Source organism: Argiope bruennichi, chromosome 9 (assembly GCF_947563725.1).
Source record: "Argiope bruennichi chromosome 9, qqArgBrue1.1, whole genome shotgun sequence".
Classification (NCBI taxonomy): Eukaryota; Metazoa; Arthropoda; class Arachnida; order Araneae; family Araneidae; genus Argiope; species Argiope bruennichi.
Genome location: NC_079159.1, coordinates 125,561,788 through 125,579,251, shown reverse-complemented (window position 1 = coordinate 125,579,251; position 17,464 = coordinate 125,561,788). Strand labels below are relative to the sequence as shown.

Below are 17,464 nucleotides of genomic sequence, written 5' to 3'. Positions count from 1 at the left end.
AATACTGCATTCTTATCTAGAACACACAACTGTACAAAATTTCAAAACTCAAGCGCATTAGAAAGTTAGTAAAAAATTTATTATAAAATGACGTCTTTGCAAACAGTACAAGATAAATGGAAGTGAGAAACTACGGTTTATTTTGTCATTTTATTAAAAGTTCGAAAACTGAATCAACTTGGGAAAATAAAAACTGAAAGCTGACAAAATCAATTCATGCTCAAATCCCGAAACCAGATTAATCTGGAATTACTTCAGGAAGAAAAGAGACAAATACAGAAAGTAAAATGCGCAGTTGTTTATGTCTTGCAAATGGATTCCATTTTCCAAGTTGCTTTTGAGCGATAATAATATACATTGCAATTTACAGCACAATTAGGTGTAAAACTCGATGTATTTAAAACTATTTTCCATTTTATTTGGATTACGAAAGCGATAAACAAAAAAGCGGTGGCTTGTATAAATGGCGAAATAATTGTACTTTTGTTTTGCTGATTTGGAAGGTGAGTGGAGTTCTTGAATTTGAAGTTCTTAACTTCCGGAAATCGTCCTTTTAAAAGGAGAAATACTAAATTGCAGCAGTTATGTGTTAAATAAGGAATACAAAAAAAATGGATAAAAATTATATAACAGTAAAAGTAGAACTTTGAATAAGGAGAGACAAAGAAAAGGAGAGGAAGGAAAGAGAGAGAGAGAGAGAGAGCATGAAGTTACAATATAAAAATTGTCAGCAAAATCAGGCAGACGGCAATGTCATGTGTAGCTGTAGAAGAGAAATGAAGTCCGAAACGGACATGAAGGACACACACTTAGTGGTGGGAGCCAATCAGAAAACAAATAAGAGTGAACTGGCGTGACTTACTGATTGAGGATATTTTCAGCATTCGCTGTGTTTTCAGCAAGATTTGATGATTTTGAGTCCGGAAAATTCTTGGAAAATTCCTTGATTTCATTAAGAGTGTCTGTAATTTTTTAAAGTTCATTCAGGTCTTGAGAGGTTAGAACTTCAATCTAGGTGGGAGTTTTGATTGATTGATTTTTTTTCTGTAGAGTTCTTGAGAAGGGAATTCTTTCACGTTTGTGCAAAGGTCTTTTGTGGTTGCTGAGGGAGGTGGAGGCTAAATGTGAGATAACCTTAAAGCTACGGCAGGTTGCTAGGTACTCAGTTTCTTTGCAGTGTATTTTACTCAAAAAAGATTTTAGCCGTTGCATTCGATTCATTGCTGATTGCATTGACAGCTCCTCGCACCGTGGAAGAATATGGCCCATTGTAACAGATCATTCTTTGTTTTCCATATGGTGGTTTGAAATTCTGACTTTGAAATGGCAGAGAGATTTGATGTAAAAAAGGCTTTTTTAGCAATGATCCGTATAAATTTCAATTAGGGAAATGTGGTATAGATTGTTCTGTCAAAAATTTCTGAATTGAAATATCCGGGAGACATTGAAGTCAAAGGACTGGATCTTCAGAGCGTGTTCCTCTTTGTTTTGGTTAAGTGGAAGTCATTTAATAATTAATAGTTTACTTGGTATAGAATCAAGAATTTCCGAAAGAAAAAATTCTTTGCTAGTCTTCTGGAGAAGTTCTATGCTATTTTTTAAGAAAGAAAAACCTTTTTCAATATTGATGGGGATAATCTTGATATATTCTTTGGTGAGAAGTGTTGCAAGTTTTGGAAAAACTTATTTCTGGGAGAGTGAGAGTGTTATCGATAGTCATTTTTTAAGTTGATAGAGGTTTTGGTTAGTTTTTTTCCTCTCACAGATAGGATGGTTAGAGATTGAAGGATTTGAGGTTTATTATAGATCGATCATTTCAAAGTTTAAATAAAGTTTTCTTCTTTTAACAGCATTATAATGTTTTATAAATTAAAACCTTAAATTTCCATGTAATCCTTAGGTTATTTACATGCGGCTTGACAATAATCCGAGGCCGAGAAGGTGGGACCACTGATATTTCTAGTAGGCTTAGAAATTCATACAAGATCTCGGGGAGTGACTGTCTGCTTTCAAGACTTGTCCGGGTTGCTCGCTTTTTGCATACATTTTATACAACTAGAATCATTTCGTGGCTAATTTCATGACACCAAAATGGAAAGATGAAAATTTTATCAATTAAATCAAAAGCAGTTAATATTTTAAATAGTTAATAATTTCGAATACATATAAAGTGTCTATTTATGTCACGAACACTATTTCTAACTCCAGAAAGGTGACAACTATGGTCATAAAAGGATTTAGGTAGAATCAATCTGGAATCAAGGTAAGTGATCGCGTAATGTATAACTACTTTTTTCTATCTAGACGTCATCTACATTATCATAACTATTACCATTCTGGAGTTAAACAGGCCACAATTCTTCAATGGGCACTCTATATATGTATCTACTTTCAAAAATGGTGTTTTATTTTTGTAATAATAAAACGTTTCCTGTTTATTTTCACTTTTTCGGATTCTCTAAAGGAGATAGTTATTTATGCTAAGAATCCTTGTCCAAATATGATATTATGCAGATCACGAAAATTTATTACATTCGCTATTATGCAAAATTATTTTTTTATATCCCTGTCATAAAAACTTTCATTTAAAAGTATCCGATTCCCTGTATTAAAATTCAGTCAGAGAGAAATAGCTGACAAGTGAAAAAATAATTATAAAAAAATTAATTCCAAAATTCAATTTTATATCTGAATGAAATAAATGAATGTCACCTCTTATAGACGTCATTATCAGTTTCAAATGGAAAACGTTTATTGGCAGATATTTAAAAGCAGTCGGAATCTAATTTCCTTTCTGCAAGATCTAATTTAAGTTGTGCAAAATTGAATGAAAAGAAAACGTAAATGAATTTCAGGTGTGCTATGTTTGCTATGTTTTGAAGGGAATTTATCATATTTTACTAAACGAATCAACTGAGACAATGAATTCTACATATAAATGAAGAATGGAAAGATTTTGGGCTCATCTTTTTTTTCTTGCACATGGTATGTGAGAATGGGAGTTTCAATTTAAATTCCCTCGCATTCAAATTTTTTTAAAAAAGAAAATAATAATTGATTATTTTTTACATAGAAATAAATAATTCTGAGAAATGATTTATAATCATTCTTTTCTCTAGTAATTTTAAATTCCTTTTCGTTCCTATTTATCAGTGTTTTGTTGACATCAGTTTCCCACTTCATTAGTAAAGGTATTAGTAATTCATTAAGTTTTAAAATAAAAGGTCACTAAGAAGAAAACAACAAATATAACATTTCTTCAAAAATGGCCAATAAAAAAGAAATTAGCATCTTCAAACAGATTGAAAGCTTTTGGCAAATAATGATGAAAACTTATGAGAAATCAAATCAGTAAATAACAATCATTAACACCTTAAAACTATTCGTTTATCTGAAACCCCAAACTTAAATCACATCTCCAGTAAGGATAAAGAAGATATGAAAGTGGAATCCAAAATTTTATTTTCTAAGCATTGAAAAGTATCTAATGCTGAAAATTTTAAATTAAGAGTTCACAAACCAAAATAAAAAATTTCTTATTTACCTTTGCTAATTTCTCGAGTAAATATGGGGAAGGGTAATTATTTAAAGCTTTATTTTAGTGAATTGTAAGATGAACAGAAAAGTAAATGCCGCCACAAAAGTTTGTTCATTAAAAGTATCCATAAAAGATAATGTAAAGTGATTGAAAGAGTTCGAGATGCATTTCAAACACATATTATGAAAGCAACAGTTCTTCAAGCTGCGCACATATGAATTAAACAAGTATGCTGGTACAGATGCATTTGAAAGAAATTTATTATTAAATGAGACGCTAAACAATTAAGAAGTTGTGTGGGTTTTGATAAAAGAAAATCAAGAGCATTAGGACTTCATCAAGAGGCGATTTGTCTGATACTTTTAAAAGTAAGTATTTTAGAAAGAACAATTTATTTTGTATTCCAGGTCTTTTTCAAAGTACTTTGCATCATACGCATTGCGTTTATTATTTTCATTATCTTGCATTTATCTTTTTTCTTTCAGTTTTCGTACATATGCTGAAAACTATTTTTTGACATGTCCTTCAAAATCGTCGCTACCATTTTCGCCATTGTTTCTGACGATGAGAAACATTTATCCCCGAAATATTTTTTTTCACATTTGGGAAAAGAAAAAAAAAATCACATGGCACCAAATCAGAGCTATACGGAGGACGATCACATATGACTTTGATTTTTGAAAGATAATGATGAGCAATTTGCACATAAAGACATGCATTGTGCAGTTTTTCTGCAAGAACGTGATAATGGTGCCAAATGAAATGTTCAGTCTTTCTGATAGGTCTCTCAATGCTATTCTTCAATATCCCTTTACAATCACAATAACGATGTTGATGCCTACTTCCGTTTGAGCTGTCACCGGAGAGCCGAATCCACCTTCTTCGAAATCAATTTCCTTCCTTTTTTTTAAAAACATTTTCAAAAACTATTAGTTTTGTTTTAGGTTAAGAAAGACTAGCCAAATGTTTTCTTCGGTCTCCCGGCTTTTTATAATTTTCGAAGGAAGGCACAGAAACCTGAAGGATCACAATAATTTGTATCTTAATGGAACTTAATGGTCACAAAAAATTACTCACTTCCTGTTAATTCAGGAATTTTCCATTTTTTTTTGTACACACCGGAGATTTTTAATTCGGCATCCATTCAGCATCCATAATAGCTCTCCGTAAAACTGTCTTTCTTGCGGTGGAACTCATTCCACCAGGAAGCAACAATACAAATCCGTAACAATATTTTAGCCTGCAACGCTTCGTTAATGTTATGCAAGGGTGGACAGACTTCTTCAGGGTACGAGTTTTCAGGGTACCTGTATTAATTTTTTCAAAGTATTGCAGTCCACACAGTGGTGTAGGTCTACAATACTTATTATAACCTAATAACAAATACAGAATATGTACTTACCTACATAACTACAAACATACTAATAATAATCACAAATATAATGATATCAAATGAAGCAGTTAATATCAAACAATTGATTCAAAATACATTAAAAAATAAAGCATTTTCATCTTAAGTTAGTTCTTGTAGTTAGTAGAAATCTTCGGCTACATACTGTCCACCAATATCTCGGCATAAAATTACTAACTGCTAATCTAACATTGAATTCTATGTTGTAGCCTGTAAGACGGGAACGATATGTTGTCTTAATTATATCCATTGTTAAAATGCAGATTCACACATGTAGGTAGAACCAAACAAAGATGTTAAATGATATAAAACTTTTTAAAAAAATTAGAGTACGTCCATTAGATTCCAAAAGCTACTTTTAAGTTCTGAACAACGTGAATTTAAAATCATGTCATTTTGAATGAGAAAAACTTCGTTTTCCTCAAGAAATAAAGAGAAAAGAATGTTCCATTAATATATTTCTTTCATAATCTTAGGTTTTAGTAAAGGCGATCACCCTACAATGTCTTTGTGGTCCACCGGTCGATCGCGATCGACTTAATGCCCAACCCTGATGTTATGAACATTAAAATTTGAGATCTATCCTTGACAATTAACTGCCCAACAATGTGTATCAAAACTAAGCTATTTAAGAGGGGATTTTCCTTTCAAAAAAATAAAACACAAATTTGCTGTGGACGAAGCCATATATTTGAACAAGAATCTGTTCTGTTTTTCGATGCGATCATATCAGCTCCAAATCGCTCCCAGGTGAGGAAAATACAAAATGCCACTTTCGGATAATGCCATGAATTCTACCGAGACAAAAAACGAAATCAATAATTTTTTAAAAAAAATACTTGGAGAAACAAAACTTTTTATATCGAAACTTTCTATCTAAAGAAGAAATAATTTTGAACCGTCTCTTGTCACTCATACAAAGTGCGTCTTCGGAACGATCTTTTACGAGTTCTATAATTTTGGCGCAAAGAATACATAACAAATCTCATTCTTCTATCTCTGATGCATTTTATTACATATTATCGTGCATGAACATACATAAAACTAAAAACTGTTCATCCAGTCTTGGTAAAGTCTTAAAATATAATGATTCATCAATGTTCGTGGGTCGGTGGCAATGCTTCCTCTTTTTATAAGAGAAAAGAAATAAAAAAGCTATGTACTTCCAAAGCAAAACGAAAAAAGCATTTATGCTTTATCAATAATTTATAACAGTTTGTAGCCAGTGAGTTTGAGTTATTTGCCCAATTTTTGCTTCATAGTCTTCTTTTCCTCGATTACTGAAACAAAACAGAAAAAACGTTTCATCCATAAAAAAAAAAAAAAAGGTTTCTTTGATTTTTGTAACTCCAGAAGAAATCCGAATTTCAATTTTCTTTTGAGTTCTTCCCTAAAACTTTAATCCTTAATTGCAGAAGAAAAAAGAGGAGCCAGATGGTAGCTCTCCAGAGACTTAAATGGCTAAAGCTTAGTTCACAGAACACAGGAGATCAAACGGCTCAAAGAATTTATTTTCAGAGTGGAGAAAGTGATGTTCCGAAGATTTCTTTGAAAAATTGTGAGTTGATTTCATTTCTAGAGGATATCGTAGGATTTAGTGGTGTCGTTGTCATCCAAAATTGCACATCCATTAAATGTATCACTGCCTGACAAAGCTATTCGATCAAAAGACCCCATAAATTTTAAAATAATTGAGAACACAGTGAAATCTAGTTTAATGAGTGATTCGCAAAGAGCAAAACAAAATGAGAAAAAAATGACCGCTTAATGAACGATGTTTAGCAGAACGAGTAGCGAGGAGACACCGTGACGCCACATGCTGGATGGGCCGGTGTTTGGCCGGATAGTGTTGCTCAATATGACTCCGATGGGTTTGAGCAAGTATCTGTTAAACCTTAATTGAGGAGATTGTGTGTCTGGCCAAGATTATAGGACTAGCGATGGATAGCAATGACGCAGAGAACTTGTGGTAGAACATAGCAGTTATTATTTAAGAATTTAGGACGCTCATCCTGTGTCACCGCAGAAAGCTGAGGAGGAAATTTGGTCAAGTGAGGAAGAAATAACAGTTTTAACTTAAAATAACCTTCCAGTAAAATAAGGGAGATTCTGAAAACGGGGAAAAATAATTTCATCTTATATTGAGAAAGATCACTCTAATAAAGCAGTAGTTCTATGCGCACTATAAATTCAAAGATGATGTTTGGTGTCTCCACATTTAGAAACATAACCAAAGACAAATGTCTTTAGATAATTTTCTTATAAAAATATACATTATAAATAATAAATTACATTATTATATATTTTTCTGAGTATTTTTTTCAGAATGGTACGCTACATACTATGGTCTTATTTATATGAAAATAAGACCATAAGAAATAAGAGTGAAAAAATAAGCTTGTCTCTGTGTTTTTAATAAATCCAAGTCTGTGCTAATGTACGGCCTTCACGAAAAATAATCATCGTTGTAAAATTATAGAAAACTGTTTTTCTCATTTCTTTTCACATAAATGAGAAAATATCGAACAGTTCACGAAATCATTTCCTTTCGAAATACAAAGTAATAGAAAGCACATATATTAATTTATTGAAAAGCTCCCAAATTTATTCATCGTCATTTCTTCGACCGGCGTTCATTCGAATACTTTCAGCTGAAGGTCTTTTGGTTTCATTCGAATGAAACCTCGAGAACGAGGCCCTTCAGAATTTTTCATTCCTTTCATTACGGCCACCAGTCGGGAGCAGCGTTCAAAGAATTGTAATTGCATTTATAATGTCCATATTAAACGCCAAACGAAATGGAACACTTGACGCGAATCGATTCTTTTGCGAATAGTAATTGCAATTATACGATGGAGTGGAAGCTCAGTCGTGCGTGGGACTCCCACTCCTTCTGTTAGTGCGACGCTCTATCGTGCCATAATCAATCACGCTTTGCCGGCGATAATTATCACGGCGCAGGAGATGGGAAAGTTGTCATCCCTCGCTTTAAGTGAATTTAAAAACTGAACGCCGCGTAGAAAGTTATATGGAGTCCCAGATTGCCTAATCATTTCAAATAGGATTACGGAATACTCAAACACAGGCGGTCTATTTTGTGAAACATTTCGAGACACTCAACATTAATAAATTCTATCTTTCTCTGACGAATATTTTACGAAAAAGTGTCATTAGCCACTAAATGTTATAGTCTGTTATCAAAAAATAGACATTGTATCTCTATGCAAATCTCAGTTCGGCACAGCCCTTCAAGTATATATTGAATTCCAGGCCATGTGAATAGAGCACGGAAACTGGGAATATAAATTCTAAGAGTTATCAAATGTTACGGTAGTATAACTTCTGGAGGTATGTGCCGTCATCTGAATGGCGGTCACCAGATTCCAAATCCCAACAAAATATCCATGAGAAGCTAAAATCCTCTTACTTATACGAAGACCTGCCATCTATGTATTCGAGATGTCCTGCCCCCCCCCCCCTCGAGAGACAGTATGAAGTATGGGCAGAAATGTCACATATATTAATTTCGATTGCATAAAAAGACATCAGATAATCATATCCTTTAAGTAGAACGAGGATAGTAAGAACTGATACGAAGTTCATCACTACCTCCTATTTCCTTTCGTGGATGCGTGATAGGCGCACTCAACGAATTTTATTCTGTCTTCCAAACATTTCAATCAGAGTCTATAATTGAAGATCTTCTTCTCGTCCAATTTAAGTCCTTTTTAAAGTGTGTGGACGATTCTTGCTGGTTCTATTAACAGCGAGCTCAACAATTTTTTAGAGCGCATATTAGAAATAATTAAAGAAATGTTGGGATCAGGAAATAAGAGAAAGCGTTAAAATAAATTAATAAAGGCTAATTTAAGATAAAAAATACAAAAATAATTAGGATTTAAATTAGATTAAGGGATACCATTAAATATATTTGCGTGTATGTGATAGCTATTACACAAATACATTTGGAAAATAGAATTTGATATGAGACCATGACTGCATGTTTAAAAAAATTGGATCCAATCTATGGGAAAAAACGTATTCAAAGTACATTGCAGCATTTTCCCTCTAAATTACAAATCGTACATAATCCCTTATAAATATTTAATACTTCCAGTTAAGAGAAATTTATAATTAGTTTCTTCGCTCTTCTGATAGAAAAAAAAATTTCAAAAAAAAAAAAAAAAAAAACGTAAGGCGGATAATTTTGAAAATAAAAAAAAAATACCTGAGACATAGAAGCGAACTTTAAAATGAATAAAAACTAATATTCCAATGAAGTAGTTAAAAATAGAGCTCCCACTACAAGCAGAATGCTAAATCTCATATTCATTTCATTTTTCTTCGAGATTTATGTTGCCTGCAAGAAACCCACTTAAGATAGTACCTGGAATCCTCTGACTACTAATATAATTAACCACCAAAATAAACTTTTACTTAATCAAATCTTTCCGAACTTTTCACCCAACGTCAACTCGATCAATCCTTTAGACATAAAACATAATGGGTATTCATTCTGGTACTTGCAACATAATGAATAAAAAATTATACATCTGTTGAAATCATCCATGGATGAATCGAGTGAAGTTACTTCTTTTATCTCCACAACCAACCACTATCTCTGGCAACTTTCTTATTAAAAGAAGCCAGAGTCACCATTTTCAGATTTCTCCGTCAGCATCGATATTTTTTCTTCTTAAACATCAGTTTTTTGTCTTTTCTCTCTATATCAAGTCAAAAACTTTCATATGTAATATGTATGTAGATTCCTTGTTACATATTTTTTAAATAACAATTCTTAATTAAATATGAAATAATAAACATTATTGGCAAGCATGTTCCTAGATTTATTATTACTTCCTGTCGTATAATAAATTATTCCAAATGCATGAAAAATTGTTTTTTATTACATTAAAATATCTGTCCCCAGTTACCTCAAAATAAAAATTATCCCAATTAATTGAGAACAAGATGAGTTTTTCTGGATTAAATCCCAGAAAGGAAAATGAATTTTTCTCGTAGCTTTTACAGCTTAGATTAAAAAAATATAAAAATTAGCAATTTACCTAGAAAGTGACTGACCTAAAGAACAACAATACTATTAAGAAAAGTTTAATTTCATTTTTTTAAACACGATGACAACTAAAGTAAACAAGGTAATGGAACATATTCCCAATTACTTTTGTTGTTTTCAATTTCAAAAATGTATTTTAAGAACAGAGAAAGGTAATTGAAAATATGGTTTACAATTATATTTCTAAAACATCAACGATTATTTTGTAGTTTTTGAAACTGAGAATTCTTTTATATCTATTTTATTAAATGAAAGGTAATTATGCAATCCCTACATTTCTATCCAATTACATTTCTACATAACAACTATTAATAAAATGGATTTGGTTTAAAGGGTATTCATTTTTAAAGTACTGCATTTCACTTGAAACAAAGAAGCGAGAGAACCAAGTAACGGATTTTGTTCACAATTAGAGTGGCTGATCTCGAGGGAAATTTTAGCGAGGAGGAAAGTAACCAAACTAACGAAGCGGTTTGCTTTTGACAAACAAATGCTGAAATTTCGAGAAAAGACCCATTTGTTCCTTTCTTAAATAAATAACTAAATCAGGAACAATAGTTGGAAAATAGAATCCATTTGTCTAGCATATAAGAAATATTTTTCAATTTAGAGTCAAAAGAATAAATTAAGCCAAAACAACTTTTAAAATTATGTAATAGTAGACATTTGCTTTAATTATTTTTTGTGTATAAAATTCATTCAGGTTATTAAACTTGAAATAAATTATTTCTTAAATACTGCCCTTCGAATCCGAAAATTCGAAATAAAAGAATTTCAAACATATAGACATATATATATTCATACTTCCTCAGAATGGAATCTACTAAGAATGTGATAGGAATCTACAAATTTGTTGTAAAAAAATTGCAACTGTCTGGCTCAAAACGGTTTTGTGTTCTTTTTTGTCAGAGACTTTTTCCCTTTAAAATTTAAGAAAAGAACATAATGAATTGTTGGAAAACTCGAGTTAGATGGTCATGTTCTTGCATATTCCGAATAGGTGTAACTATGTAGGCAAAAAATGGCGGAGAGAAAATATCGATAGCTCGAATATAAAATACTTATATTTCTCAAACGTTGCATACTAATCTGTGGAAATGTATTAAAAGACTTATAAAATTTCATTTATACAAATATGAGACAAACCATATAACCAATATTCTGTGAACACATCATAAAAATAGGCGAAGAAAGATTAAAAAAAAAAAAAAAACTCTATGAATCTTAAACTAGCGTAAACAGCTTAAATCTTGAAAAAAAATAATCTACCCCTCCCTCCATAATTTATCTTTAAGATTCAATTTTACTGTCTATTTGATAGGGTGTACATTCCTTTAATCTGATATGTGAGAATAAACAAATAATTTACAAACTCCAATGCTTAGCTATGCTTTCGCTCATTAGGCTAAAAACTTTTGAATTTCTTAAACTCAGAGTGAGGCATGGACTGACCACAGTATCAAAGGACGAAGAAAAGTTTATAGCATCTTTCTAGTAAAATAAGAGTTGAAATATAATGTAGAATAAAGGAAGAAGAGCACATCAATGTAAATCACGAGCTTGATGAGCAATATGTCGGCCATATCATACCAGTGAATGGTATTGGTAATGAAATATTAATATTCAAATAATGTAGCTTAAAGATAATGATATTGACATTAATAACTAAAAAGGGTTAATTGTAATGATACAACCAAAACACGTAATGGGAAATAGTATCATCAGCATTGTCTGACACCAATTATCAATAGTATCAGCAATATCACAGGCGAGCATTTAATTTTCATTACAGAGATGCCTTTTCATATTTCCCTTCAATGAGCGTAAGATCTCGCTGAAAATACACTGGTGTCTAAAATGAAGGTCACAAACACGTTTTTCACAGTAATTCAAAATTGTTATCAGAAATTGATAAAATTTGAATTATTCATATTTTGAAGAACTGCTTACACAATTTTAGCATCTAATTTTAAATAAACGATGTTTATAGTTAGTGTTCTAGTAGAAGGTGAAAACTGACTGTCGGTGCATTTGAGTATTTGGACAGCAATGTTATGAATATTGTGTTAAAACACAAAAGTTTGACTGACTAATGAAGAATGACTGACTTTGTGAGAATGAATTCCCATAATCGTTTAGATGATTCAATGAAATGAAGGCAAGTTGGAATCTGGGCAGACATTGCTGGAAGTAGTTTGATGGTTACAAGAGGCAACAAAAATGGTATTCGGGTTATCGAATCCATTACAAAAAAAAAATGACAATATAAACAGAAGACACAGCTAAGCTTGTCCAAGAAAGCAGAAACAGCATGGAAAGGATATTTGGCATAAAGTGCAAGATGACATTGGCAGGCAACTGCAACAAAAATTTTCGTGACCTTGTTGCTCCGTCTGAAAAAAAATTCTATGTAAACTGTACACAGACGCTTAGTAAAGAATGCCTTTTAATGTCCAACTCCCAATACAGTGTCTGCTTCTGAATTAATTCCTTTATCGTGGAGCCGAACTTACCATTCTTGGACTATCAAGAATGGGAACATATTGTTTACACTGATGAGTGGTGATTTTACACACAAAATGATTCTTGATAATTTTTCCATTGGAAAAACTGAGAACTCGCTATCATCTCCCCACTGCAAGGGAAATCCATTATTTGGATGGGACAGGAATCACTAATATTTGATTGACTGTGAATGAAACGTTAGGACATCTTTATGGAAAAACGACGAAAATAAAAAAAAGTTATTAGTGTTATTTAGTGCATATTTATGTGTAATTTTATAATAAGTAAAACAACTGCTTGAAACTACTCCATATTTCTCACTTTGCAGCATTTCAACATATTAACTCTTTTTCATTTTATAGATAATATTTTGAAAATCTAAAAAAAAAAAAATGTCTTGTCACTTGCGGAAAATTTATTAAAACAACATACATTTTTAAAAAGTTGAGGTCATCAAATATAGCTTACTCTTCTTGCTGTCGGCAATGGAGGACTTGGAGAGCTTCGGGTAGCTCATGAGCCTGCTCTTGGTCCAGATGGTGTAGACGATGACCGTATAACAGGCTGCGATGATAAGCGCAGGCAAGAAGAACAGGGAGGCAGCCACCAGTGTGATATACAGCTGCCACTGCCAAGGGTCCAGATCAATCCAGCACTGCGACATGCCCCTTACTTCCTCCTTCGAGCTGAGGAAGATGGAGGGGATGGAGAAGACGGCTGACACACCCCACGCAGACGCCACCAACCACCGAGCCTTGCGCCCTGTCAAAACAAGTACATATTCAATAAGCAGAAGTACAGTAATACATACGTATCTGCGCTTTCGGAAGGCTGACAGACAGAAAAGGGAACGTCCCGGCACGCTCTCATGAAGCAAATAGAATGATAGTTTTTGATAATTTGTGACCTTTTTGTCTCTAATTTACAATTCACTATAGTGGGTATTTTGCAATCTGGAAATCATTGTTTCTTCAAACTCTTTATCAGATCGTGCTCTGTGTGTGGTATCAAAACTAAATAAAATGGGCCTAGAGTTAAATCTTGGAGAAATCAGCTTTTAAAATGAATACTGACAATTAAATTTAACATGGTTACAAATATTTGAAATCAATTATTCCATCTGTGAAATTTTACAAGAAAGTTGCAATAAATCTATAAATGTATCCAAATTCTATGTTGCAACTTCCATTTACTCTGGAGTGAGTTAAACATATGAATGACTTAATGATATGAAATTTATTTACATGTGCATTGACTTAAATATATATAATTTAGTAAGTAACTTTGTGCCTAAAATTATGATTCTGTGTCAAATTTTGATTTCAGTGGATTGGGAAAAAACGCGTCTAAAGCGCAAATCCTCCTTTATTAAATTGTATGCGTAAAAATTTTAGATAGACCCCTCCCATTAATATTCCAATTAAAAATTTACAGATATTTGAAGTTGTGTTTCGTAATAGGACAGAGGAGGTGAATTTACACCGGTGAGCTAATTTCTTTTCGACAAAGTATTCGGTTTTTAAAACAGGCAACTTGTGTCACAACGATATAAATGTGGTTTCTAGTTATTTTTTATACAAAGCACTACAAGTTTGTACTAGAAAATAATTGTTTGCTAATAATTAACATACATTCAAAGACAATAGTTATTTTGCTGTTTTAAAGTAAATAACAACGTCTTCCTTTATACCTTTAGAGAAGAAATGGTTCTGATCATTTAATTAAAATAGTTAAAAAGTTAAGGGGAGAGTCCTTTTTCTTATTTTCGTACAATTATTCATTAGATTAGACCAAAGACTTTTACCGTCAATTTATTAATCAAAACAATGGGACCATTCTCTCGAACTATAGCCAAAGTCCTGAAAGCAGCTATAAATACGAACCCCTACTAGCACAAAATGTCCAACAACATTCTAATGATATCTTCACGATGTTAACCGGCATTCAAAATATCAAATAACATCGTAGAGATATCAAAAAATATCTTTAACTCATAAAGACAGCCTTTTTTCAAAAAATTGGAATGGAAACAAGTCAAAGTAAAATAAATGAATAGAAGACAAGAGATGACGAAAACTTGTAACTTAGTTCTGGAGATCATACGAGAAAATAAAGGAAGTGAAAAAAGTTTATTTTTGAATTCGTACTTAGTGCAATACAATGAATTTAAAAATAAAGGGAAAACATCTTTAATTATGTTGAATGAAACTGGTGGTCCAATTTGGAAAATCATTTTTACATTTTGTAAAAAAATTAATTAAAAATTAATTAATTATTTTGAAAGTAAATATTTTTTTTAATTAAAATTACTTTTTTACTGTAGTATATTAAAAAAAATAGTGGGACACATTTCTTTGATTCCTAAAGGAAAATATGATTCGAATAAATTATATATAACTGCGCATGCGTCTTCTTTCTCCAATAAACTGTTTAGAAGTGCCGAATGTCATATAGAGATATAAAAATGGCCTATGCATCATTTTTCTCCAAAAAATCTCACAGATAGAAGTTTCTTAATAGATTTATGTTGGTTCAAGACATTTCAATGAAACCTAATTTACTGGCTCTTTTCAGCGCAAAATATGAATCATTCGTATTCTAATTCGGCTTTTCGAACGCACAGCTCAGGCACTTTATTTCCCAAGAGTTCAGCATCACAAATGCATCATTCATTTTGCATTATATTCTGTTTACACAACTGCTAACAGGAAAGGAACTCTAATCTGTATTATCAGAATAGAAAATGTGCAATCCTTTTCTCAATTTTAAGTAGCAAAGAATAAAAAGAATTTTGTCAAATCAGATGAAGTCAGTCTCGTGACAAAAAGGATGAAATAATTTCAACATAAATAGTGTTTTTTAAACTCATTTTTATCAATGCATAAAAATAAAGGGTCATTTTTATTTCAGTTCATTTATTTTATCTGAGCTTTATTTTATTATTTATTGTAATAAACCTTATGAAATTTTGAAACAAAATTTTTGTGATAGTCACTATCAAGTTGCGCCAATGGAAGTTGGAATCCACATTTTAATTAAATTAATAAAGCAAGACAATCTGATAGTTAAGTTACTAAAATATTTAATAATACTATTCTGAACCAGTAATTTCAGAATGCAACCTAGGGAGAAAGTGAAAAATCGATTATAAATTCCATCTTTATATGCATGAAACAAATCGAGTTGTATACAATGCTTGGTATAGGACGTTTCTGAATTTGCTTGTCTGTCTCTACGAAAAAACGACATTGGATACATTCTGGAAATAATATCACACGAAAATATTTTAAAAAAAATTATTTGTAAGATATTAATTAATTTGTAGTACAGTTTTTTTTTACATTCTGGTATGCGGAGTAAAGAGAAATAAATGTAATTATCAAAAAAAATAAAAAAATCGAAATTGAGATTTTGAAAAATATCCATCTTTTACACCACCCTGAGTTCGAAAAATATATTTTTGGAAAATGTCTATTTGTCCGTGACAAAGATAACTATAAAATGGTTTGAAATAGATCATTCGATCATTAGTAGATTTCTATCAAATTTTCAAGAAAATACATTCAGGGGAAGTCTGCACGGCTTTTCCAATATAAGTAAATACTATAACTACAAATCAAAGAGACCTAGATGGATAAAATTCGGTATACAAATTCAACATGTATATTGTAGACACGTTTTAAATTTAAAAACCAAATATAATCCGTCGGCATAAGCAGATGAATGTGACAATTAAAAAAACTCGGCGATTTAAATATATCAAATTTAGTACTATTTTGTAAAATTTTCAAATGTTCTATTTCGTTAAAAAATTGTCCAGAGAATTTTAATTTTACACAGATAGTCCTGAAAAGTTAACGAATGTTTAAATTACTGCTTCTGGCGACGAATTTATTCGCTGCGAATATTGATGGAGTTTAAATTTTTGCGCATAATTTAATATTCATGGCATTGCAAATTGTTTGAGACTTTGAAACCGAGCCACTGACTGCCCTAAAGGAGTCAAATCATATAGCAGACATCGAACTGAAAGGTATCTTCAGTTTCTTATTCCTTAATCCAAATATGCAATTAATTATAATAATTAATTATGAAACTCTTTTATAAAATTATAAAACTTTTTAACTTAATCAAAATATGCAATTTTATAATAATTAATTATAAAATAATGCGCCGCATTTTACGCTCAAAAGCACGCTAGCTGGATTAAAACCCGCCAACAAAAATAATAAAAAAATAGCGATTCATTTAGATTAAATGATAATGTTTCATAATATACTTACTTACTTTAGAAGATTTTAATGACAAATTCTCCAAAAAATTTGACGAAAAAAAAAGTAAAATTTATTGCATGATTTTTAAAATAATATGAAAAATTAAGCAAAATCTTCACTTCATATTTTTAAAAAATGGATAAAAACTACGAAATTAAATATTTGATGAAAAAATAAAAGTGACTTGAAATGGAAAAAAACTGCCGCAAATTATATATAAAAATATTTTTATTAAATTGTTAAAAATTGGGGGAAATTCATGCATAGCTAAATTAATATTATTGAAAAAGTAATTTTTGAATTTTAACAAGCCGTGAAATCTGTTTTTATAAAATAATAGTTTCGGAAATTACTGATCAAAATTACCTAATTCTAAATTAATTAAATAACTAATGTCATTTTGAGGTTCATATTTGAAATTTCAATATTTGGACCGTATTTGATAGTTCTGTATTAAACAAAGTGTTCTGTTGATTGTACCGGTATTCGCTTTTATTTTTAAAATCATTGAATGTTAAATCCCCCTTTGTCACTTTCCAACAGAACAGAAATACAAAACATGTCAATTTATTTACTTTCTTCTTAGAAGAGTTTTATTTTTTATTTACTTTGGAAATAAATCATTCTTTATTTCAAAAAAATTTCTAATATATCAACGTCCA

At 31.2% G+C, this 17,464-nt stretch overlaps 1 protein-coding gene across 4 annotated transcripts in view; it reads right to left on the bottom strand.

The window, feature by feature from the left end:
* The window catches only part of LOC129984594 (cardioacceleratory peptide receptor-like), a 376,701-nt gene that overhangs the window by 37,563 nt on the left and 321,674 nt on the right, over positions 1 to 17,464 (bottom strand). For all 4 annotated transcript variants that reach the window (XM_056094516.1, XM_056094517.1, XM_056094518.1 and 1 more), the window contains exon 5: positions 12,997 to 13,290. In XM_056094516.1, coding sequence (XP_055950491.1) covers positions 12,997 to 13,290 — 294 coding nt within the window. The remainder of the gene's footprint in view (positions 1 to 12,996; positions 13,291 to 17,464) is intronic.